This window comes from Ahaetulla prasina, chromosome 5, assembly GCF_028640845.1.
Source record: "Ahaetulla prasina isolate Xishuangbanna chromosome 5, ASM2864084v1, whole genome shotgun sequence".
Classification (NCBI taxonomy): Eukaryota; Metazoa; Chordata; class Lepidosauria; order Squamata; family Colubridae; genus Ahaetulla; species Ahaetulla prasina.
In genome coordinates this window covers 10,920,336-10,944,126 of record NC_080543.1, presented here as the reverse complement: position 1 = coordinate 10,944,126, position 23,791 = coordinate 10,920,336, and the positions used below count along the sequence as shown (strand labels likewise).

At 42.3% G+C, this 23,791-nt stretch overlaps 1 protein-coding gene across 3 annotated transcripts in view; it reads left to right on the top strand.

Moving 5' to 3' along the window:
• ME3 (malic enzyme 3) overlaps positions 1-23,791 on the top strand; it is a 170,310-nt gene that overhangs the window by 87,853 nt on the left and 58,666 nt on the right. For all 3 annotated transcript variants that reach the window (XM_058186518.1, XM_058186519.1, XM_058186517.1), the window contains 2 exons: positions 4,339-4,500; positions 22,081-22,184. In XM_058186518.1, coding sequence (XP_058042501.1) covers positions 4,339-4,500; positions 22,081-22,184 — 266 coding nt within the window. The remainder of the gene's footprint in view (positions 1-4,338; positions 4,501-22,080; positions 22,185-23,791) is intronic.

Genomic DNA, 23,791 nt, shown 5'->3' with positions numbered 1-23,791 from the left:
CATAGGCTCTTAGGAAAAATACTGTTTGGTCTTGGGGAAAGTCAGAAAATAGGGCTTTGAAGCAGTAAAGAACCTGCTCTCAAGTGATAGCCTGCTCATACAATATCACAACTCATTACCCCTAGTGTTGGTTTGCGATGCCTCCCCTTATGGGGTGGGGGCTGTACTCAGCCATAGACTTCCAAACGGCACAGAAGCCCCTATAGCTTTTTACTCTAGAACGATGTCCTCCCCAGAGAGAAACTACAGCCAATTAGACAAAGAAGCACTAGCCATTGTGTCAGGGGTTAAAAAATTCCACGAATATGTCTTTGGGCGGAATTTTGAAATCGTGACTGACCACAGACCGCTACTAGGAATACTGGCTGGCGATCACCAACGCCTGTGGCACTTTCGCCACGCTTGACCCGATGGACTATATTCTTAGCCGCTTATTCGTACAAGCTGCAGCATCGACCAGGAAAAGAAGTGGGCATGCAGACGCGTTAAGCCGATGCCCACTACCAGGGCGACCAAGACCCCACCCGGGACGCCCATCCTACTTATTGACTCTTGACTCTGGCCCAGTCACATCTAAGGAAGTGGCTCGGCATCATACCGACATTGTGTTAAGGACTGTACTCGGTTGGGTACAGAGAGGGTGTCATTGCGCCGGGCAACGGTTCAAAGAATTTGTTAAAAACGAGATGAGCTCTCGGCTCAAGGGGTGCCTGTTATGGGGTGATCGTGTAATAATTCCTGATAAGTTAAGGGGAAAGGTATTGGACCTCCTCCACGAGGGTCACCCAGGGATCGTAAGGATGAAGGGGTTAGCTAGAAGCTATGTGTGGTGGCCACTCATGGACGCAGAGATTGCTGAGAGGGTAGGGAAATGCCAGGCTTGCCAAGAGTCCAGACCTCTACCCCAACGGCCCCAGTCAGGGAATGGGAAAAGCCCCAAGGGCCCTGGTCAAGAATCCACATTGATTTTGCTGGCCCCTTCCACGGCCAAACGTTCCTAGTGGTTGTTGATGCATTCTCTAAATGGTTGGAGATCATACTCATGAAATCCACTACGGCAAGCAGTAATCGCAGCCCTGCGCCACCTTTTGGCAACTCGCGGGTTGCCGGACACTCTGGTGCCCGACAATGGGCCTCAATTCACGGCAGCCCAGTTTGAAGAATACCTGGCAGAGGAGGCATCCGACATGCCCTCTCTGCGCCTTTCCACCCTCGTCGAATGGCCTTGCAGAGCGCCCGTCCGGAGCGCTTAAGGAGGCATTGTCCAGGCTCAAGCCAGGTGACTGGCAAACAAAGATAGACTTTTTCCTAGCCGTCCAGCACAGAACCCCAAGCACGGCCACGGAAAAGCCCAGCCGAATTACTAATGGGACGGAAACTCCGTGCCCACTTGACCGCTTGAATCCCCATTACACACCAGAGGGTTACAAGGGGAACTAGAAAAGACAAGGAAATGAGCATAGGCGACCGGTGTGGGCCGAAACTATGGGGACGGCCCTAGTTGGTTCGCAGGACAAATAATAAAGATAACCGCCAAAATCGACGTGGTAGAGCTACCAGACAACCGAGTGTGGAGGCGCCACATAGATCAGTTAAGGAAACGAATAACTGATCAAACCGAACCAAATGAAACAAATCATGACCAATACCAATTTGAATTCACAGCTGACAATGACCCGGGGGAGGCGCAAGACTTAGCTGAGGTCCCAGAGTTCCAGCGACGCCATCAGGTTCCCGAGGGAAACAGCTGGGAAAGTTTCAGAAGTAATCCAAGGCCGAATGGCCAAGAAAAAGAGTCAGTCAATAATCCAGAGCCCGTTGGCTCAGAGAAAGAGCTGGGAGGAGAAAACAGCCCCTCCGACCAGCTCAAAACACCACCCAGAACTGAACCGCGCAGGTCAGAAAGAACTAGGAGACGCCCAGGTTATTTGCGTGACTACGAAAAAAATAACATGTAAATAAATATGTAAATAGAGGCAAAGTGTTTTCTGGGAGGGGAGGAGTGTTATGTATTCATGTTTGTACCTTTAAATATTTGAGCGGGAAATCAGCACGTTGCTGATTGGACGAAGCCTCCAGCAGAACTGTATAAAAGGAGAGGTTTTTCCCCCAGCCTGTTGCTGGGTTCACCCTATATTAAAGAGCTGTTGTCACTACCCTGGTCTCCAGCCTCGTTACTTCCCGAACTTAACACCACCCATTGCTTCTTGTCCTGCCCTCAGGTGCTTTGGAGAATAGCTTGACTCCCTCTTCTTTGTGGCAGCCCCTGAGATATTGGAACAGTGCTATCATGTCTCCCCTAGTCCTTTTCATTAGACTAGACCAGGGCTGTCAAACTCAAGGCCCGGGGGCTGAATTCAGCCCTCGGCGTGCTTAGATCCGGCCCTGGAAACAGGAAAGAACTGGTCCATAGTGCCTCTGCTAGCGAAAAGAGAACTCGGGGAGGCCACAAGCGACCCTCCCAAGCTCCGTTTTCGCTGGCAGAGAGTTGCAGGATGCCATGGCAGCCAAAAACGGAGTCCGGGAGGGCCGTTTTGCCCGATTAGGAGCCTGAGTGGGCTGTTGTGGCCAAAAATGGAGCCTCAGTGAGTGTAATTGAGTTGGCCACTCCCACCCTGACCACACACACACACACCAGCCCCCCCGAGGTCAAACACAACCTTGACGCAACCCTCAATGAAGTCGAGGGACTAGACATACCCAGTTCCTGCAACCGTTCTTCCTATGTTTTAGCCTCCAGTCCCCTAATCATCTTTGTTGCTCTTCTCTGAACTCTTTCCAAAGTTGCTGAAATCTTTTGATTGTGGCAGATCTAAATCAAATGAACAATAATCCGTAAATAGACTTATGGGCTTTTTCTCCTGATAGATTTGCAACATAACGGAGGAATATGTGCAGATATACTCACTGGAAAAGATTCTGGTGTTGGGAAAGATTGAAGGCAAAAGCAGAAGGGGACGTCAGAGGAGGAGATGGTTAGATGGTGTCATCAAAGCAACGAACATGAGTTTGGGCAAAGTCTAGGAGACAGTGGAGGATGGTGGAACCTGGCATGCTATGGTCCATGGGGTCACCAAGCGTCGGACATGACTTAACTGAACAACAATAACAATATGGGGATGTATTTATATTACTTGGTGAGAAGAAAAACAATGAATTACACAACTTACTAGCAACACAACAATCTCATGTTGAATTCACTAATAATATAATACATTTGTTATTTGGTTACTCCATCACTTTCCGAATCCTTGTGACCAGATGGATATGATTTTGCAAAACCTGTAGCACTGATGATGTTACCTAGTTGGGCAATGAAACGTCTTCAAGAAAACAACCAAGTTGTTGAGAGTTCCAAGGACCCCACAGTTCAACCGTGAGCTATAACTATTCGCTTCTATAGGTGAACAGTTGCCTTGCATTCTAATTGTTAATATTTTTGCTTTAAAAAAAAAGTAACAATGAGAAACCAATTGTCACAAGTAACTGAATACAGAATTTGTATGGGGAATATCATGGACATCAGCCAGTTATCCACAACCTACTTTTGCAGATCCTAGGGGTGACATGATAGCAGTGTTCCGATATCTCAGGGGCTGCCACAAACAAGAAGGCGTGAAGCAGTGGTGGGATTCAAATTTTTTTAGTACCGGTTCTGTGGGCGTGGCTTGGTGGGCATGGCAGGGGAAGGATACTGTAAAATCCCCATTCCCACACCACTCCAGGGGAAGGTTACTGCAAAATCCTCATTTCCTCCTGATCAGCTGGGACTCGGGAGGCAGAGAATAGATGGGGGAGGGGCCAGTCAGAGGTGGCATTTGCCGGTTCTCCGAACTACTCAAAATTTCCGCTACTGGTTCTCTAGAACTGGTTAGAACCTGCTAAATGCCACCTTTGGAGTGAAGCTATTCTCCAAAGCACTTGAGGGTAGGACAAGGAGCAATGGATGGAAACTAATCAAGGAGAGAAGCAACTTAGAACTAAGGGGAAATTTCCTGACAGTGAGAACAATTAATCAGTGGAACAACTTGCCTCCAGAAGTTGTGAATGCTCCAACACTGGAAGTTTTTAAGATGTTGGATAACCATTTGTCTGAAGTGGTGTAGGGTTTCCTGCCTAGGCAGGGGGTTGGACTAGAAGACCTCCAAGGCCCTTCCAACTCTGTCATTATATTATAAATCCAATGTTTCAGAATATGGCTTTATCAGAGAAAAGCTCCGTTGGTTGTGAAGCAATCCAGTTGCCCTTCCAAACCTCCTGGTTTAACACTCCTGCTTAACAAAAGCAACGCTTGATTGAATACTTCTTTCCTCAGCCGATTCCTTTCTTCACTTTCAGGCTATTGTGGTGACCGACGGAGAAAGAATTTTAGGCTTGGGAGATCTAGGAAGCTACGGGATGGGCATCCCAGTAGGAAAACTGGCACTCTACACCGCTTGTGGTGGCGTTCACCCGCAGCAGTGCCTCCCTGTTCTTCTGGATGTTGGCACAGACAATGAGGTGAGGTGGCTCGCTTATTTTCTTCTAGATCTCTTCTACGACGTTAAAGGTATGGATCAGAGCTGCTTGAATATACCTGTCCAGGGAGATTCTCAATCATCCAGGTCATAGTGGTCTCAAAGGTGCTTTTTCAAAAAGCACCTGGGCTTGGTCGGAAGAAATATCCATCTGGTTCAGTTCCAAGCCAGGAGAAAGACAATGGAAACATGGAGGTCAATTGGAAAGATGGTTTGATGATGAAGCAGAACCACCAAGCACATGGTTCGGGGCAGCTGACTGTTACAGTGGTTATGTCTGCTGTGTTGGCAGCTTTATTCTGAGATGCATTTCCTGCCTCTCTAGGAGTTGCCTTCAGCTGCTCCTGTGACGTATTTCCAGTTCCTGTCGTGTGTGTGTGTGTGTGTGTGTGTGTGTGTGTGTGTGTGTGTGTATGCATGCTCATGCTCCTAGAAGCACGAAGCAGTAGACACCAGCCTGAAGATGACGAATGAGACTTCGTCGAAACGTCATCAAGACACTTCCAATTTTACACGGGAGAAAACCTGAACAACCAAAGACCTATATATGTGTGTGTGTGTGTGTGTGTGTGTGTGTGTGTGTGTGTGTGTGTGTGTATGTATATGTATATGTATATGTAATTTTAAATTTTTTAAATTTCTAAATTTTATATGAATTTTAACGGGTTTTTAGATTTTAAATGTTTTAAAGTTTCGGCCAATTGTATAATAAGTTTTTTAATTTTGTTTTTAATTGTATATTGTTTGTGTTTTATTTTGGCTGTAAACCGCCCTGAGTCCTTCGGGAGAAGGGCGGTATAGAAATATAATAAATAATTATTATTATTAATAATAATAATAATAATAATAATAATAATAATAATAATAATAATAATAATATATGTATATGTATATGTAATTTTAAATTTTTTAAATTTCTAAATTTTATATGAATTTTAACGGGTTTTTAGATTTTAAATGTTTTAAAGTTTCGGCCAATTGTATAATAGGTTTTTTAATTTTGTTTTTAATTGTATATTGTTTGTGTTTTATTTTGGCTGTAAACTGCCCTGAGTCCTTCGGGAGAAGGGCGGTATAGAAATCTAATAATAATAATAATAATAATAATAATAATAATAATAATAATAATAATAATAATAATAATAATAATAATAATAATAATATATGTATATGTATATTTATACATTCTCCTAATGATGGCTTATCACTGTTAGCTGCATTTTGATTAAACTTCTTGAAACACTGACCACCCGGAGTTGAGAGAGTTGGGTGGCTTTTATACCTTCTCTTGGGCTTTGAACTTGAGCTTCCTGTTCCTGTGCAAGAACATGTGTTCTATTGGCTGTTGTCAGACTCCCATGGGGCCATGTGGGGTCATGTTTGTCTGAGTCAAGTTTGGTTGAAATTTGCTGGATGATGCAATGAAAGGGTTTGCGGGGCAATTCCTATTGTGGCTGAAGACCAACCTTACCTTTCTTCAGAGCCAGGCCTTGCTGCTGGCGATAATGGATTACCAAATCTGCATTTCTAAAGCTGCCCCAGCTCAGTATCTGCTTTTTGGGGTTTGGAGGGCAGGGAGCTGAGGCTCTGAGTTTCTGTCTTCCTTAAGACTTTTATTTCTCTTTTAGGGGAAATAGTTTATCCAGCCTTTTTTAAAAAATTCTCAAAAGATTTCATTCTTCTAGGGGAGGAGGGTAGCTTCCCACAACTTTCTTGGGGTTTTTCCTTGAAAAGGTTTTGCTTCTCAACCAAGAAGTTTCTTCGGTTCTGACCGGTGGCGGGGTAGAAGGATTTGCATTATTTCAGAGTCCTGACGACAACTGTGAAGACTATAAATCCTTCTGTTCCCTGCCATTCAATCAAACCTGAAGAAGCTTCTTGGATGAGAAGCAAAACGTTTTCAAGGGTGGGGGGGAAAAAACCCAAGAAATTCCAGTTGTCTTTTGAAAAGCACCTTTGGGACAGCCTGAATATATCGTTAGACTCCATGTATCTTAAGATGTGTTGGATGGTATCGACAGTATGTTTGTTTGAAAGCTAAACTCTTGATTAGAACTCTATCTTGAGCGTGCTGGGCTTTGGTTTCACTTATGGAAGATTGCCCAAAACATACCAAAACTGAATGACAGCCTCCTTAGTTCTTGCAGGAAATGCTGAAAGTAGGACAGATACAGCAAAGGATAGTAGCGACCTAGCCTGAACTGAAAGCCGTTAGGGAAAAGCCTAAATTTTGCTTATCGCCCAGAGGCTACCACACAAGGACAAATCATGCACTGCAAAGATCACTTGGAATTTGGAGATACTCCTACTGGATCCCCTGCATGGATTGCTGCCACAAAGAAGAGGGGATCCACCATTCTCCAGAGCACCTGAAGGCAGGACAAGAAGCAATGGATGGAAACTAATCAAGGAGAGAAGCAACCTAGAAATAAAGGAGAAATTTCCTGACGGTGAGAATAATTAATGGGTGGAACAACTTGCCTCTAGAAGTTGTGGATGCTCAGAAATTGTGGAGGTTTTTAAGAAAAGATCGGACAGCCATTTCTCTGGAATAGAATAGGTTCTCCTGCTTGATGGGATGGACTAGAACAGGGGTCGGCAACCTTAAGCACTCAAAGAGCCATTTGGACCATTTTCTCACAGAAAAGAAAACACCGGGAGCCACAAAACCCTTCTCGTGCCTGACTATTTCCTGAGCAGCCACAAAACTAACATATGTAGTTGAGTTAAACATTCTGTTTTCTTCTGAAACTTTCCTTTTCTTGGATTTATCCATGGTTGGCCTACCGGGGTCAGAAAGCTCAATAAATCACGTGCCGGTGGGTTTCGCACATTGGCAGTTTTGACGCATATTTTGAACGACATGGAGCCACAGCAGAGGGATGAAAGAGCCACATGCGGCTCCAGAGCCACAGGTTGCCGACCCTTGGACTAGAAGAATTGAAATTGTCTAAAGCATTTCAACAAGTTGCGTGATAGTTAACCTGCTACAGCCAAAGAGGTCATCATCTCAATCTTTCAGCACGAGAGATTACGATAAAAACTTTCCAGTCGATCAAATAGATTTGACTTTTCCTGTGCTGCTGAGAAGGAAATGCACACATCCCTCTGCGTGACCAGAGAAGATCACACTTCGCCAAATAAAGAATTCAAGCCTAATTAATTTCAGTGTTTTGTCAGTTTGCACACACCCTAATGTTTGCAATGATACGAGAGCGATTGCATCTGTTAGTAGTTTTCTGGTCTTCAACTGCAAAACGATGCAATCCAACAGCTGAAGCCCATGCCAGAAATGACATCTGTATCTCCCCCCCACACTTTGAGTTTGGCCAAAAATACCTCGTGCTATTTGATGTGATCAATTTAGCTAACAAAATGCTCTTCGTTAAAATAAAGTGCTTTAAAAAAAAAACCGTTGGTAGCTTACTGGTTAAAACAGTAAGATGACAAAGCAAAAAGGCTGAGTGTTGTGACTTACGCAAAATGAAATAATTGCGATTTTGTTTGGAGCCACAATCCAATTTTTATTACGATTCTAGCAAGCTTTTTCTCCAGAGATCTCACCAATAGCTTACATGGTCTCAACACCCTCTAGTAAGAAAAATTAGAAACAGTGTCAGCTGGAATATCTCTCAGAATTTCAAAACTGGATATATATTTAAAATTAGTTTTCTCTACTATTTTTTTTTTATTTACATTTATATCCCGCCCTTCTCCGAAGACTCAGGGCGGCTTACAGTGTGTAAGGCAATAGTCTCATTCTATTTGTATATTCACAAAGTCAACTTATTGCCCCCCCAACAATCTGGGTCCTCATTTTACCTACCTTATAAAGGATGGAAGGCTGAGTCAACCTTGGGCCTGGTGGGACTCGAGCCTGCAGTAATTGCAAGCAGCTGTGTTTTAATAACAGGCTATCTTACAGCCTGAGCCACCCACGGCCCTATACTATATAGAGGCCACAGGGTGATCAGTTGGTTCTCCTTCCTGATCCTGATCTAGCCCTCCCATATGGGGGACCCAGCTGGGTGGGAAGCAGACAGAAGACCTGTGGGGAGCCAGCAAGATGGGAGGTAGGCCTACATGTGTGGGACAGAAATGCCCCATTTGTGTCCTAAGGCTGTTATTCCTTAGAGGAATGATGTCTCAGGTCTTAAACACTTAATTCATCCATTTTTCCTTTACCCAACATCTCCCCGAGTATTAAAAAGACTCCAGTTTTGCCCTTTAAGATTCCTTTGAACTTTAGATAAAAAGGAGAATTTAATCTTCCCTACTTGAAGGGATTTTGCAAGCCACTAATTCATTGTGATAGGCCCCAGTCATTCCATTATTGCTGATAGTTCATTCATCACATCATTTATAATGACTCACAGCTCTTTCTAGACTAATCCGCCATGAATTTGGAAAATCCTCAGTTTGGTTTCGTGGTTAAGGCACTCTCAGCTAGAAAGCAAGAGACTGTGAGTTCGTGTTAGAAATTTTATTTATACATAGCACCACAAAACAAAGAGTACAGTCACCATGTGCTTTCCTGCTCAACTGTTTAACTGTAACAGGAAACAGGGAAATTCTACTTTAGAGCAAAAGAACATAGATATATACCATAGATCCAAAGTTGTAAACACTGTCATCTCCTGACTGAATACTTGCTGTAGTTGTTTCAATGCAAAATACATTCCAACATGTATTCCAACAGTTTAAGTCCTGCATTAGCCATGAAAACCAGTTGGATGACCTTGGGCCAGTCCCTCTCTTTCGGCACAATTTATCTCACAGGGTTGTTGCTGTGGGGGAAATAGGAGGAAGAAAGTATGTTGGATATGTTTGCCGTCTTGTGAAAATAATAAAGGTGGGATAGGAAGGAAGGAAGGAAGGAAGGAAGGAAGGAAGGAAGGAAGGAAGGAAGGAAGGAAGGAAGGAAGGAAGGAAGGAAGGAAATCTAGATTTGTGGTCTTTCCATCTGCAGCAATAAATTCTACAAAGTAATACTGTGTTTCACAAATGAATACTTTTTCCTGGAAGTATTGTTGGCTATTTCACGATATTTAGTCTTGGGAGATAGTTCCTCTTCAGCCGAAAGTATGGGAGCTGAAGCCCACAACATCTGGTGGACAAGTTGAAGGAGGTTGTTCTATTCAAGTTCTCCACACCATATTTTATTTCCTTAATCTACCTGGTAGATTTGATCTGTCTCTGCGTGAGATCCACATGCTAACATTTTAGCAGATCCTGTGAAAGTCAATAAATTCAGGTCGCCTTCCAGTTCAACCTTCAACAGATTCAAAGAAGAATTCCAGCTGGATAAGAAGAACTTCTACTTTTGCAACTTTCAACGAAAATAAACCGACATGTTCTTGTCTCTGTTTTGAGCAGCAGAAAGCAGAAAATTAGGTACTTGTAAGAATCAAAGGCCATTTTCCCAAAGCACGAAATGAAACAGTGAATCGCCGTAATTGACAAGGTCATCCAGTTTTCTTAATAGCTTATTCTCATTTTTCTCAGAAATGTTTAAAAACAGTTCAGGTTATTATGAAGAAGGGACTGCGCAAAGAAAATTCCAATTTAAGAACAGAACTCAAAGCTGTTAATAAGTATCATCCAGTCAGAGCTGAAGAAGCTTCTTGGATGAAAAGCAAAACATCTTCAGAGAAAAACCAGACAGTCCAGTCGCCTCTTTTTAAAAAAGCACCTTTGGGACCACCATGACCTGGATGACTGAGAATCTCTACAGACTTTTAGCTATACAGTTTGGGATGATCACCCTTGGAATGGTGTAGGGGCATGGACGATCAAGAGAGGAAAACAATTGCAAACTACAGGAACTATTTGCACTACACAGGTGACCCTGAGGACACAGAAAAATCTCCAAGTGGCCTCAATGACTCTTAAAAAAAACTGCAAATGGCCAGCTGCTATCCGCAAGGAATATAAATTCTTCCATTCCCCACCATCCAGTCAGAGCTGAAGAAGTTTCTTGGATGAGAAGCAAAACATCTTCAGAGAAAAACCAGACAGTCCAGTCGCCTCTTTTTAAAAAAGCACCTTTGGGACCACCATGACCTGGATGACTGAGAATCTCTACAGACTTTTAGCTATACAGTTTGGGATGATCACCCTTGGAATGGTGTAGGGGCATGGACGGATTTCCGAAGAGAGGAAAACAATTGCAAACTACAGGAACTATTTGCACTACACAGGTGACCCTGAGGACACAGAAAAATCTCCAAGTGGCCTCAATGACTCTTAAAAAAAACTGCAAATGGCCAGCTGCTATCCGCAAGGAATATAAATTCTTCCATTCCCCACCATCCAGTCAGAGTTGAAGAAGCTTCTTGGATGAGAAGCAAAACGTTTTCAGAGAAAAAAAACCAGAAAGTCCTGTTGCCTCTTGGGGAAAAAAGTACCTTTGGGAGATTGCGGAATATTTACTAACTTCCTGCATTGATTGCAAGACTAAGTCCCCTTAATCAATGCGAGGGTTTTGTCAAATTAGGCAGCTGGTACAGAGGTGGTATTCAGCAGGTTCTGGCCAGTTCTGGAGAACTGGTAGCAGAAATTTTGAGTCGTTCGGAGAACCGGTAGTAAAAATTCTGATTGGCCCCGCCCCCATCTATTCTCTGCCTCCTGAGTCCCAGCTGATCAGGAGGGAATGGAGATTTTACAGTATCCTTACCCTGCCACGCCCACCAAGCCACACCCACAGAACCGGTAATAAAAAAAATTGAAACCCACCACTGAGCTGGTAGTATTAAAAAGGCTCAGTGGCTAAGACGCTGAGCTTGTCGATCGAAAGGTTGGCAATTCAGCGGTTTGAATCCCTAGTGCTGCTGTGTAATGGGGTGAGCTCCCGTTACTTGTCCCAGCTTCTACCAACCTAACAGTTCGAAAGCAGGTAAAAAATGCAAGTAGAAAAAATAGGGACCACCTTTAGTGGGAAGGTAACAGCGTTCCGTGCGCCTTTGGCATTGGGTCATGCCGGCCACATGATCATGGAGATATCTTCGGACAGCGCTGGCTCTCCGGCATTGAAACAGAGATGAGCACTGCCCCCTAGAGTCGGGAACGAGTAGCACATATGTGTGAGGGGAACCTTTACCTTACTAGTGTTAAAAAAAACAAAACCCTAGCCTATTTCTTCAGTGGATGTCATAGTGGAGAGGACCTTTGACTTTCAATCCAGGGAATCCCCTTCTATGCTTCCTGGTGGAGAAGCACAGCTGTGCCTTTCGTTGTTTGGGAAAACAACGAACAAAATGATGTGAAATGTCAGCGAGAAAGCACTGTGGGAACAATGTGTCACTTGGAAAGATGTTTTCACGTCCCCCGTTTTCGGTGCGGCTGAATCAGCCTATTGATTGAGACCCAAATCTCTTTCCTCTTAGTCATCCAGCCTGTTTAATTGTCCCCTGCTCTTTGCATCTGCTTCTGTTTCCAGTATGCGGTCCAGATTTCTGTTTCCCACCGAGCTAAACTAAAAGTGCTTCCTATGAATCATTAGTTAATGGCCGGAGTTATGGCTCTCTTGGAAAAAATAATATTTCCTTCAAAAGTATGAATTATGTGTCTGTGTACATAGACTGGGATTACAAGGCAAGGCCTGGTGGGGCGGTATCTGGGGCTTGGGTGTGTATGCGTCAATCAAATGAGGCAAGGTGATGGACAGGGCTTCGGTGTCCATCACTCTCCATCCTTTGGTTGATTTGAGCATAGTTGACACGTGGACAAAGCATCTGGCAGTTCTCGCATATCAAGTTTTTACTTGGAGTTGGGAGTTTTTCTGGAACACTGACATACTTTTTATTTTTAAGTTTTTTATTTTATAGACAAACATACATTTAAGACATCAGTAATTCCTCCGTGTGATGTCTCGGTGTTTTCTTCCCGGCTCCATCTTTTTATTGTTTCTTCTTTCTTCACTTCAATTTAAACTATGACCATTTTTCCACAGATTATCATTTTCTTACATAATTATCCATTGCTTATCTGTGTTGTTGTTGTTAGTTGCGAAGTCGTATCCGACCCATTGCGGCCCCATGGACAACGTTCCTCCAGACCTTCCTGCCCTCTACCATCCTCTGGAGTCCATTTAAACTCATGCCTACTACTTCAGTCACTCCATCCAGCCACCTCGTTCTCTGCCGTCCCTTTCTTCTTTTGCCCTCAATCATTCCCAGCATTAGGCTCTTCTCCAGTGAGTTCTTCCTTCTCATTAGGTGGCCAAAGTATTTCAGTTTCCTCTTCAGGATCTGGCCGTCTAAAGAGCAGTCAGGGTTGATCTCCTCTAGGACTGACTTGTTTGTTCGTCTTGCAGTCCAAGGGACTCGCAGGAGTTTTCTCCAGCACCAGAGTCCAAAGGCCTCAATTCTTTGGCGCTCAGCCTTCCTTATGGTCCAACTTTCACAGCCATACATTGCAACTGGGAAAACCATAGCCTTGACTATACGCACTTTTGTTGGCAGGGTGATGTCTCTGCTTTTTAGTACGCTGTCTAGATTTGCCATAGCTTTCCTCCCCAGGAGCAAGCGTCTTTTAATTTCTTGGCTGCAGTCCCCATCTGCGGTGATCTTGGAGCCCAGGAAAATAAAATCTGTCCCTACCTCCATTTATCTGTACCTTTCTTCTAACCAAGGGTAAAATTTATCCCATATCTTAAAATATTCTGAATCCTCTCTTTCTTTAATCATCAATCTGTTCACTTCTGCACAATCTAAATTTTTTCTAATAATTTCTCCTATTTTCTCTGCTTTCTAATTTTGCGCAAAAACTATTCTTGCTGCGGTAATTACCTGTATAATCAAATAAATATTTTCTTTACTGATTTTCTCTGGTAGGATCCCCAATAAGAACGACTCTGGTTTTGAGTCAATGCGACATACAGGCAGTGGTGGGATTCAAGTAATTTAACAACCGGTTCTCTGCCCTAATGATTTCTTCCAACAACCAGTTTGCCAAACTGCTCAGAAAGTTAACAACCGGTTCTCCCGAAGTGGTGCGAACTGGCTGAATCCCACCACTGCATACAGGACTTAAAAATTATTCATTTAGGGACCATTCACCGAAGTTACAACAGCACTGAAAAAATGCGATTTATTTAATCAAATTTATTTAATCAAATGATTTATGACCATTTTTTCATGCTTAGGACCATTGCAGCATCCTCATTCGCGCTTAATCAAAATTTGGACACTTGGCAACCTATTTATAATGGTTGCAGTGTCCTGTGTTCCTGTAATTCCCTCTTTTTTTTTTTTTGCCAATCTGACAAACAAATTCAGGATGGGGAAGCGTTTCACTTTAACGACTGTGTTACTAATTTAACAACTGCCATGTTCACTTAACAACTGTGACAGGTACGGTCGTAAAATGAGACAATACTCACTTAACATCTTGCTAATATTGATTAGCAACAAATTTTGGGTTCAGTTGTGGTCATAACTCGAGGACTACCTGCAATGGAAACTGAGCTCGGATCGAAGCAGTTCTTTTAAGCAGACATTCTTCATATTTAAAATTTGACACTAATGAAAATCTGTTGGGTCCTTGGTATTCCCTGAGCTTGGTTTTTGTTTCTTGTAGACATTTCATTACCCAACTAGGTAACATCATCATTGCACTGATGATGTTGAGTAAGGAAAGCAACCAAGCTGAGAGAGCACCAAAACCTCACAGTTCAACCCTGAATTCCAAATATTATCTTCTATTGCAAGGGTGTCAAATTCATGGCCCATGGGCCGGATGTGTCACGCGTTGGCCACGCCCACCCCCTGGTTTAGCAAAGGGGGGGAAAGTTGTGATATGTCACGTGACGACAATGTGTCGTCACATGTTTGACACCCTTGTTCTATTGGGTCCTTGGCACTCTCTGAGCTTGGTGTTTTTTTTGTGTGTGTGTAGACGTTTCATTACCCAACTAGGTAACATCATCAGTGCCTGTCCCTCCTGCACGGTCAAAGGTTGGTCTTATCTAGTAAATTGCTAATAGCCTGCTCTTATTATTCCAGGTAGGAAAGCAATGGAGAGGCATGAAGTGCATGGAAGGATAATTGTTGTGACCCAGGCCCAAGTAGGTAGTAGGAAACTCAGTCCGTGAAAAAACAAACAAATTTTATTCAAACGGCTGAGAATTACTTCATTCCCAGCGTCGTTCAACTCAAATTAAAAAAAAATCCTCCCAACACAAATTCCTATCGCAAACCTTGGTCCAATTAGGCAAACTGCCAAAGGCCTTTCTTGGCAAATGTTAGGGCCTCTGGTGGCTCAACGGACTAAGTCTGTCTGTTATTAACACAGCTGCTTGCAATTACTGCAGGTTCAAGTCCCACCAGGCCCAAGGTTGACTCAGCCTTCCATCCTTTATAAGGTAGGTAAAATGAGGACCCAGATTGTTGGGGGCAGTTAAGTTGACTTTGTATATAATATACAAATGGATGAAGACTATGGCTTGACACATTGTAAGCCGCCCTGAGTCTTCGGAGAAGGGCAGGATATAAATTCAAATAAAAAAAATTGTTAAGAAGTCACAAAAATAAATCCAAGATGTAGACGAAGCAGAAGACAAAGCTACCAACATTGTTTTCCAGCAAAGCTCAAACTGCTGATCTATTTTAAGCCTTACTGGAGGGGCCAATCATCTCTTGGCCCTACTCCTGAGTTGTCCTCTCTGCTTGAGCTGCTCTTGCCTTCTGGCAGCTCTTCTCATGTGGTGCATTAGGAACAGGCTCCTCCTATTCCTCTGCCTCACTACTATCAGGCTCTGGAGGCTCTGGAATCCGCACCTCACTTCCCAATGGCCCTGGCCTCACCTCAGCCTCATCGCTGTCCAACTCCGTTGCCAGCTCCTTGGGCTGCTGACGGACCACAACAATAATATTGCCACAGTTTCATTGTTCAGCTGAAATCTGAACAGGGGGTTCATATTACTCTCTAACAGAGAGGCACATTTTTTGCCTCGCTTTGTGAGGGAGCTCTTTTATTTACACAGAAGTCAGAAGGATCGTACACAGACTGACCATATTTTCTCAGTAAAAAAACATAAAAGAACCAGCCTCAAAAAGGAGCAAACCTGAAAGAAGTGAATAATAAGGATTAAAAGTTTGAATTGCTTTGCAAAGAAAAAAAAGCGACATCAAGAAAAGCATTACAAAACAACCGTATCTTCTAATCAATATCTCTCAAATCAAACGGTACATTTCACAAAGACAATTCCCGTTTTCGTATTTTAGGTAGGAACGTGAAAAGACTATGCATTAAACGGTGGCATTTGTATGGTAAAAGTCAAAGGACCGAAGTGGCAAATAAATACACCTAAAGGGCATCTTTAATGAAATAAAGGACCTCTTTTTTTTTTTAATAACAAGTTTTTATTGATTTTTTAGTTTCCCCTCCCCTACATACATACATGAATATTGGCCATATCATATCTTATACAATTCAATATTTTGAAATATATTTACTTAGTTACAGTTTTTGCCAAAAAAATTCTTTTTTCATAGTTTTTATTCATTTGCTAATATTTCCTTGCTCATTTTATTAAGTCACATCTTCTTTCGACCTCAAGTTCTAATTTCTCCATTTTTATTCGTGTTCATTCTCTTTCATTCTTTTTTTTTTAAACACTTTCAATTTTTATCCTAATATATTCAAATATATTCGGGGTTGCCTTTCTTCCATTTCATCTTTTCCCTTTCACAGCAATCCTTTCTTCTCCTCTCCCTCCTTTCCCTCCCTCCTTTCTTCCTCCCTCCTTTCTTCTCTCCTCTCCTACTCCTTCTCTACTTCCCCATGAAGGACCTCTTTGTAGTTCATCTTTAGTGCAGGAGTTCAGATGCTCTAAAAAAGGTTTTAAAGCATGAATGATCTCTGCCTGCATCACTTTAAAGCTCATCTCTATCCAGATGTTGCTAGCATAGCGCTCAGCTTGCAGGAATATTGTCCCAAAGGTGATTTTCCAGGAGGCAACTGGACTTTCTCGTGTTTTTTTTTCTTTTGAAGACATTTCGCTTCTCATCCAAGAAGCTTCTTCGGCTCTGACAGGACAGTGGGGAATGGAAGGATTTATATTCCTTACAGATCTTTCCATTCCCCACTGTCCTGTCAGAGCTGAAGAAGCTTCTTGAATGAGAAGCGAAATGTCTTTAAAAAAAAAACCACGAGAAAGTCCAGTTGCCTCCTGAAAAAGCACTTTTGGGACAACCATGACCTGGATGACTGAGAATCTGTACGGACTTTTTGCAGGAATATTATTCTGAAACTACACCCCTTGTCTTTGAATATCATTTCTGCTTATGAATACCAAATTAGGACATCAACCAGCTGCTGCATGTTCGTGGGGAAAGACACAGCTGCTTTAAGATGGTGCAGACAGGCCTATGTCAGTGGTTGTTGTTTTTTCCCAAACTAGACAAATTGAAGATGTGTGGACTTCACCTCCCAGAATAAAAAAGATGTTGAGACTCTAGAAAGAGTGCAGAGAAGAGCAACCAAGATGATTAGGGGACTGGAGGCTAAAACATATGAAGAACGGTTGCAGGAACTCGGTATGTCTAGTTTAATAAAAAGAAGGACCAGGGGAGACATGATAGCAGTGTTCCAATATCTCAGGGGTTGCCACAAAGAAGAGGGAGTCAAGCTATTCTCCAAAGCACCTGAGGGTAGAACAAGAAGCAATGGGTGGAAACTAATCAAGGAGAGATGCAACTTAGAACACTGTTTTCCTGACAGTGAGAACAATTAATCAGTGGAACAACTTGCCTGCAAAAGTTGTGAATGCTCCAACACTGGAAATTTTTAAGAAAATGTTGGATAACCATTTGTCTGAAATGGTGTAGGGTTTCCTGCCTGGGCAGGGGATTGGACTAGAAGACCTCCAAGGTCCCTTCCAACTCTGTTGTTGTTGTTGTTGTTGTTGTTATTATTATTATTATTCCCCCAACTGGGGAATTCCGGAAGTTGAAGTCCATACATCTTAAAGTTGCCCAAGTTTGAAAAAAAATACTATGCTACATAATGCTCCAAAGCTGCCTTCTGCAATTGCTCTAAATGCTCCCAGGAAGATGCAGCTGCTTTAAAGATGCTGTTGGAAGGCAAATCCATCTGGTTCAGTTCCAAGCTGGGAGAAAGATGTTAGAAACAATATGGAGGCTGATTGGAAAGAAAGGTTTATTGATGAAGCAGAACCACCAACCACATGTGATTCTAGGCAGCTGACAAAATGGAGTTGAGAGTGGTGGGGGGTGAGTTATACCTTCTTTGGGCTTTGTATTTGAGCTTCCTGTTCCTGTGCAAGAACATGTCCTTTAATATGCTAGATGGCGCCGACGAAGGCTGCCTCGGTGAAATGCTCTCTAATTGTTTCTTTATTTCTAATTGTTCTCTGTGACTCACTACGGATTTCCTACTCACGAGACCATCTGCTAAAAATTAAGGAACATTTCTTTAAGGAGCAGCTTTCTTTAATCTCACCCCCGCCTGTCTTTACAAACACGGAGGAGATTCTAACACAGGAGGAGGCAATTCCCACGGAGCCATGGATTACTAAAAAAACCAAACGACAGAAACGAAGGAAAGAGGTAAGATCTGGGATCTTAATCAAGCTAAGAACTGCACTAAAACTCCTCTGCCTTCAATTTTCCTAACAAATATCGCTCACTTGCAAATAAGATGGATGATATACTCCTCTTAAACAAATACTGTTCTGATTTTCGCAATTCAGCAGTCTTATGCTTCTCTGAAACCTGGTTAAATGAATCAATTGAAAATAGCAGCCTGAACATTCCAGGATTTCAAATTGAGCGATCAGACAGGATTCCAGAAACATCTGGTAAAAGAAAGGAGGCTTATGCCTATATATTAATTCAACCTGGTGTCAAGATTTTAACATAATTTACAAATTCTGTGACAACAATTTAGAGACTCTAATTATCAACTGCAAACCTTACTATTCGCCTCGTGAATTTTCCTCATTTCTTCTAATTGCTGTTTATGTCCCACCACAAGCCTGTGTAAACGAGGCATTACGAACTCTAGCTGACCAAATCATGGAGGCTGAAGCCAAACACCCTGATTCACTGGCCATTGTTTTGGGAGATCTAAACAAGGCAAACTTAAGGAAAGAACTACCAAAATACTTTCAGCATGTCAATTGTCCCACCAGAGGCAAGAATACTCTAGACCACTGCTACACAACACTAAAAGATGCCTATCGGTCTTTACCACGTGCAGCTGTAGGACACTCTGATCATTGCATGATTCACCTTGTACCTGCTTACAGGCAAAGACTTAAAGCCATAAAACCAATAATTAAATCAGTGAAAACCTGGACGGAGGAAAGCTACAGGCATGTTTTGACTGCACTGATTGGAATATTTTTAAAGATACCTCTGCAGACCTGGATGAACTCACAGATACTGTAACATCATATGTCAGCTTCTGTGAAGACCTATGTGTACCTACAAGGAACTTGCGAATACACAGTAATAACAAACCTTGGTTTACACCTAAACTTAAGCAGCTCCAAAGAGGAAGCCTACAGAAAAGGTGATAAAATGCTGTACAATCAGGCCAGAAATGCACTAACAAGGGAGATAAGAGCAGCAAAAAGAAGCTACTCTGAAAAGCTAAAGAATCAATTTTCAGCAAATGAACCAGCAAACATGTGGAAAACTCTTAAAAATATCACCGGCTATGGCAAACCTCCTTCCCAGGCTGAAGGTAATCAACAACTGGCAGATGACCTGAATGAGTTTTACTGCAGGTTTGAAAGGAAACTACAGCCACCTATCTCCACAACCCCCATCTCAGACACACCAACAACAGCCAAGCCTCCTACAACTGACCCCATTTCATTGGGTTCACAACCCCTAGTGATCACAGAAAAGGAAGTGCAGGACCTATTTCACAGACAAAAGCCAGGAAAAGCTCCAGGCCCAGACAAGATAACTCCTTCTTGCTTAAAAGTCTGTGCTGACCAATTGGCCCCCATCTTCACCCATATTTTCAATAAATCACTAGAGATGTGCTATGTTCCTTCTTGCTTCAAACGCTCTACCATCATCCCAGTGCCGAAGAAGCCCACCATCAAGGAACTGAATGACTACAGACCAGTTGCTCTAACATCTGTAGTCATGAAAACCTTTGAAAGGCTAGTGCTTTCCTACCTGAAAACCATCACGAATCCGCTCTTAGACCCTTGCAATTTGCATACCGAGCAAATAGATCAACAGATGATGCTGTTAATATGGCTCTGCACTACATCCTACAACATCTTGAGTCTCCAAAGACCTATGCAAGGGTCCTTTTGTAGACTTTAGTTCAGATGCGCTAAAAAAATGTTTTAAAGCATGAATGATCTCTGCCTGCATCACTTTAAAGCTCATCTCTATCCAGATGTTGCTAGCACAGCGCTAAATTTGCAGGAATATTGTCCCAAAGGTGATTTTCCAGGAGGCAACTGGACTTTCTCAGGTTTTGTTTTTTTTGAAGACATTTCGCTTCTCATCCAAGAAGCTTCTTCGGCTCTGACAGGACAGTGGGGAATGGAAGGATTTATATTCCTTGCAGATCTTTCCATTCCCCACTCTCCTGTCAGAGCTGAAGAAGCTTCTTGAATGAGAAGCAAAATGTCTTCAAAAGAAAAAAAAACGAGAAAGTCCAGTTGCCTCCTGAAAAACCACTTTTGGGACAACCATGACCTGGATGACTGAGAATCTGTATGGACTTTTTGCAGGAATATTATTCTGAAACTACACCCCTTGTCTTTGAATATTATTTCTGCTTATGAATACCAAATTAGGACATCAACCAGCTGCTGCATATTCGTGGAGAAAGACACAGCTGCTTTAAGATGGTGCAGACAAGCCCTATGTCAGTGGGTTTTTTTTTTTCCAAACTAGACAAATTGAAGATGTGTGGACTTCACCTCCCATAATAAAAAAGAGGTTGAGACTCTAGAAAGAGTACAGAGAAGAGCAACAAAGATGATTAGGGGACTGGAGGCTAAAACATATGAAGAACAGCTGCAGGAACTGGGTATGTCTAGTTTAATAAAAAAAAGGACTAGGGGAGACATGATAGCAGTGTTCCAATATCTCAGGGGTTGCCACAAAGAAGAGGGAGTCAAGCTATTCTCCAAAGCACCTGAGGGTAGAACAAGAAGCAATGGGTGGAAACTGATCAAAGAAAGAAGCAACTTAGAACTAAGGAGAAATTTCCTGACAGTTAGAACAATTAATCAGTGAAACAACTTGCCTGCAGAAGTTGTAAATGCTCCAACGCTGGAAATTTTTAAGAAAATGTTGGATAACCATTTGTCCAAAATGGTGTAGGGTTTCCTGCCTGGGCAGGGGGTTGGACTAGAAGACCTCCAAGGTCCCTTCCAACTCTGTTGTTGTTGTTGTTGTTGTTATTATTATTATTCCCCCAACTGAGGAATTCCGGAAGTTGAAGTCCATACATCTTAAAGTTGCCCAAGTTTGAAAAAAATACTATGCTACATAATGCTCCAAAGCTGCCTTCTGCAATTGCTCTAAATGCTCCCAGGAAGATGCAGCTGCTTTAAAGATGCTGTTGGAAGGCAAATCCATCTGGTTCAGTTCCAAGCTGGGAGAAAGATGTTAGAAACAACATGGAGGCTGATTGGAAAGAAAGGTTTATTGATGAAGCAGAACCACCAACCACATGTGATTCTAGGCAGCTGACAAAATGGAGTTGAGAGTGTGGGGGGGTGAGTTATACCTTCTTTGGGCTTTGTATTTGAGCTTCCTGTTCCTGTGCAAGAACATGTCCTTTAATATTCTATTGGCTGTTGTCAGATTCCTATCAGGTCATGTAGGGGTTATGTAGAGGTCATAGCTGGCTCTATAGGCAAAAAAGGAAATGCAAATCCTAGGTGCTTGTCTGAGCTAATCTTGTCAACCTCTGGCTTATGGTTTATCTTAGCTCCCAGGTTTCTGTGACTTCGAAATTTGGACTGGCAGGGCTAGTCAGAGGTGATATTTACCAGTTTTCCGAACTACTTAAAATTTACGCTACTGGTTCTCCAGAACTGGTCAGAACCTGCTGAATACCACCTCTGGAGTGAAGCTATTTGCCAGAGCACCTGCGGGCAGGACAAGAAGCAACGGGTGGAAACTAATCAAGGAGAGAAGCAACTTAGAACTAAGGAGAAATTTCCTGACAGTTAGAACAATGGACATATCTTAACATAGCATAACAATAGACAAGACAGTGGAGCAACTTGCCTCCAGAAGTTGTGAATGCTCCAACATTGGAAGTTTTTAAGAAGAGGTTGGATAACCGTTTGTCTGAAGTGGTGTAGGGTTTCCTGCCTAAGCAGGGGTCGGACTAGAAGACCTCCAAGGTCCCTTCCAACTCCGTTATTCTATTCTATTGGAAAAGATAACAATGTTTGAATTTTGAATTTTATTTGCGGTGAACTGCCCGAACTGAAGATAAATCATCAATTTTCCTGCTAATGCAGGAAATAACAGTTCTAGCCGGCAGGAGAAAAATATCCCACTGCTGTTTAAGTAGACATTGTTTGTTTTCTCTTCCTCTATTTTAGGCGCTCCTGAATGACCCGCTCTACATTGGCCTCAAGCATAAGCGAGTTCGTGGGAAACAGTACGATGACTTGCTGGATGAGTTCATGCAAGCGGTTGCTAACAAGTGAGTAGCCTTCTTCTTTCCGTTAGCTGATTTACCGTGAGAGATTGAGGCATGTAAACAAACCAGCTTTCAACTTGCAGATTTGAACCTGAGGGGAAAAAAACCCATAGCCACGGATGCCCCCCCGCCCCCGGTGGGTGGTCTAGAAATGACCCCTTTGGATGTAGACCATCTTAAATCATGTTTATTTATGTGGTAGAAGAGCAGGAACGATTTCCTATCCATGGGGCAGGACATCCAGATGTGAAAAATGTTATCTCGCATGGAGTTCTGACATTAAGGCCAGGCCCAGAAATTACTCCTTTTTGTTTGTTATAAAAAAAAATTATTTTTTTAACACACACACAAACGTAAAATACATTTTTTTTCTGAACAACTTATACAACTTTTAGTTCTCTTCCAGCATATTTTGTATGTTTACATAGTATATTTCTTTCCTTTTCTCTCTCATTTTCATTTCATTTCCTTTCCTTTATTTATGTTGTATATCTAATCTTACCCTTTGACCTGAATTCTAATCATTTATCAACTTTCCTCTTTCCCCTCTCTAAATTAAACCCTTTATTTCCAAATCAATCATTATCAAAATTAATATTTGTAAAATTTTATATATACTACTTATCAAACATTAAAGTCATTCATAGATTTGCAATTCAAAACAATTCATAAAATGTTCAACTATTTATAAATTTATAACTCTTTATAGTAAACCATAATCAACAAAGAAAAAAAAGTTAGTTAATCTTCATAACATAATATCATTTCTAATGCTTTAAGTCAGGGGTCTCCAATCTTGGCAACTTTAAGACTTGTGGACTTTAATTCCCAGAATTCCTCAGCCAGCTTTGAAGTTGAAGGCCACAAGTCTTAAAGTTGCCAAGGTTGGAGATCCCTGCTTTAAGTGTTTTCTCTTCAGATCGTATAAATCTTTCGCCTTTTACTCCTTTTTGTTGCTCACAGTTAAGGTGTATGGGAATGATATTGGGGAAGATTCACAGACAAGACAACCATCATGTAACTGTTAGAAAAATAATTTGCCGGGAGAAATATCAACAATCTCAGATATGCAGATGATTACCACTCTAATGGCAGAAAGCAAAGAGGAACTAAAGAGCCTCTTGATGCGGGTGAAGGAGGAGATTGCAAAAGTTGTCTTGAAACTCAACATTAAAAAAACTAAGATCATGGCATCTGGCCCTCTCAATTCCTGGCAAATAGATGGGGAAGAAATGGAGGTAGTGACAGATTTTATTTTCCTGGGCTCCAAGATCACCGCAGATGGGGACTGCAGCCAAGACATTAAAAGACGCTTGCTCCTGGGGAGGAAAGCTATGGCAAATCTAGACAGCGTACTAAAAAGCAGAGATATCAAAAAGTGCATATAGTCAAGGCTCTGGTTTTCCCAGTTGCAATGTATGGCTGTGAAAGTTGGACCATAAGGAAGGCTGAGTGCCAAAGAATTGAGGCCTTTGAAATCTGGTGCTGGAGAAGACTTCTCACATAACAGAATAACAGAGTTGGAAGGGGCCTTGAAGGTCTTCTATTTCAACCCCCTGCTCGAATAGGAGCACCTATACTATTTCAGAGAAAGGACTATCCAATCTCTT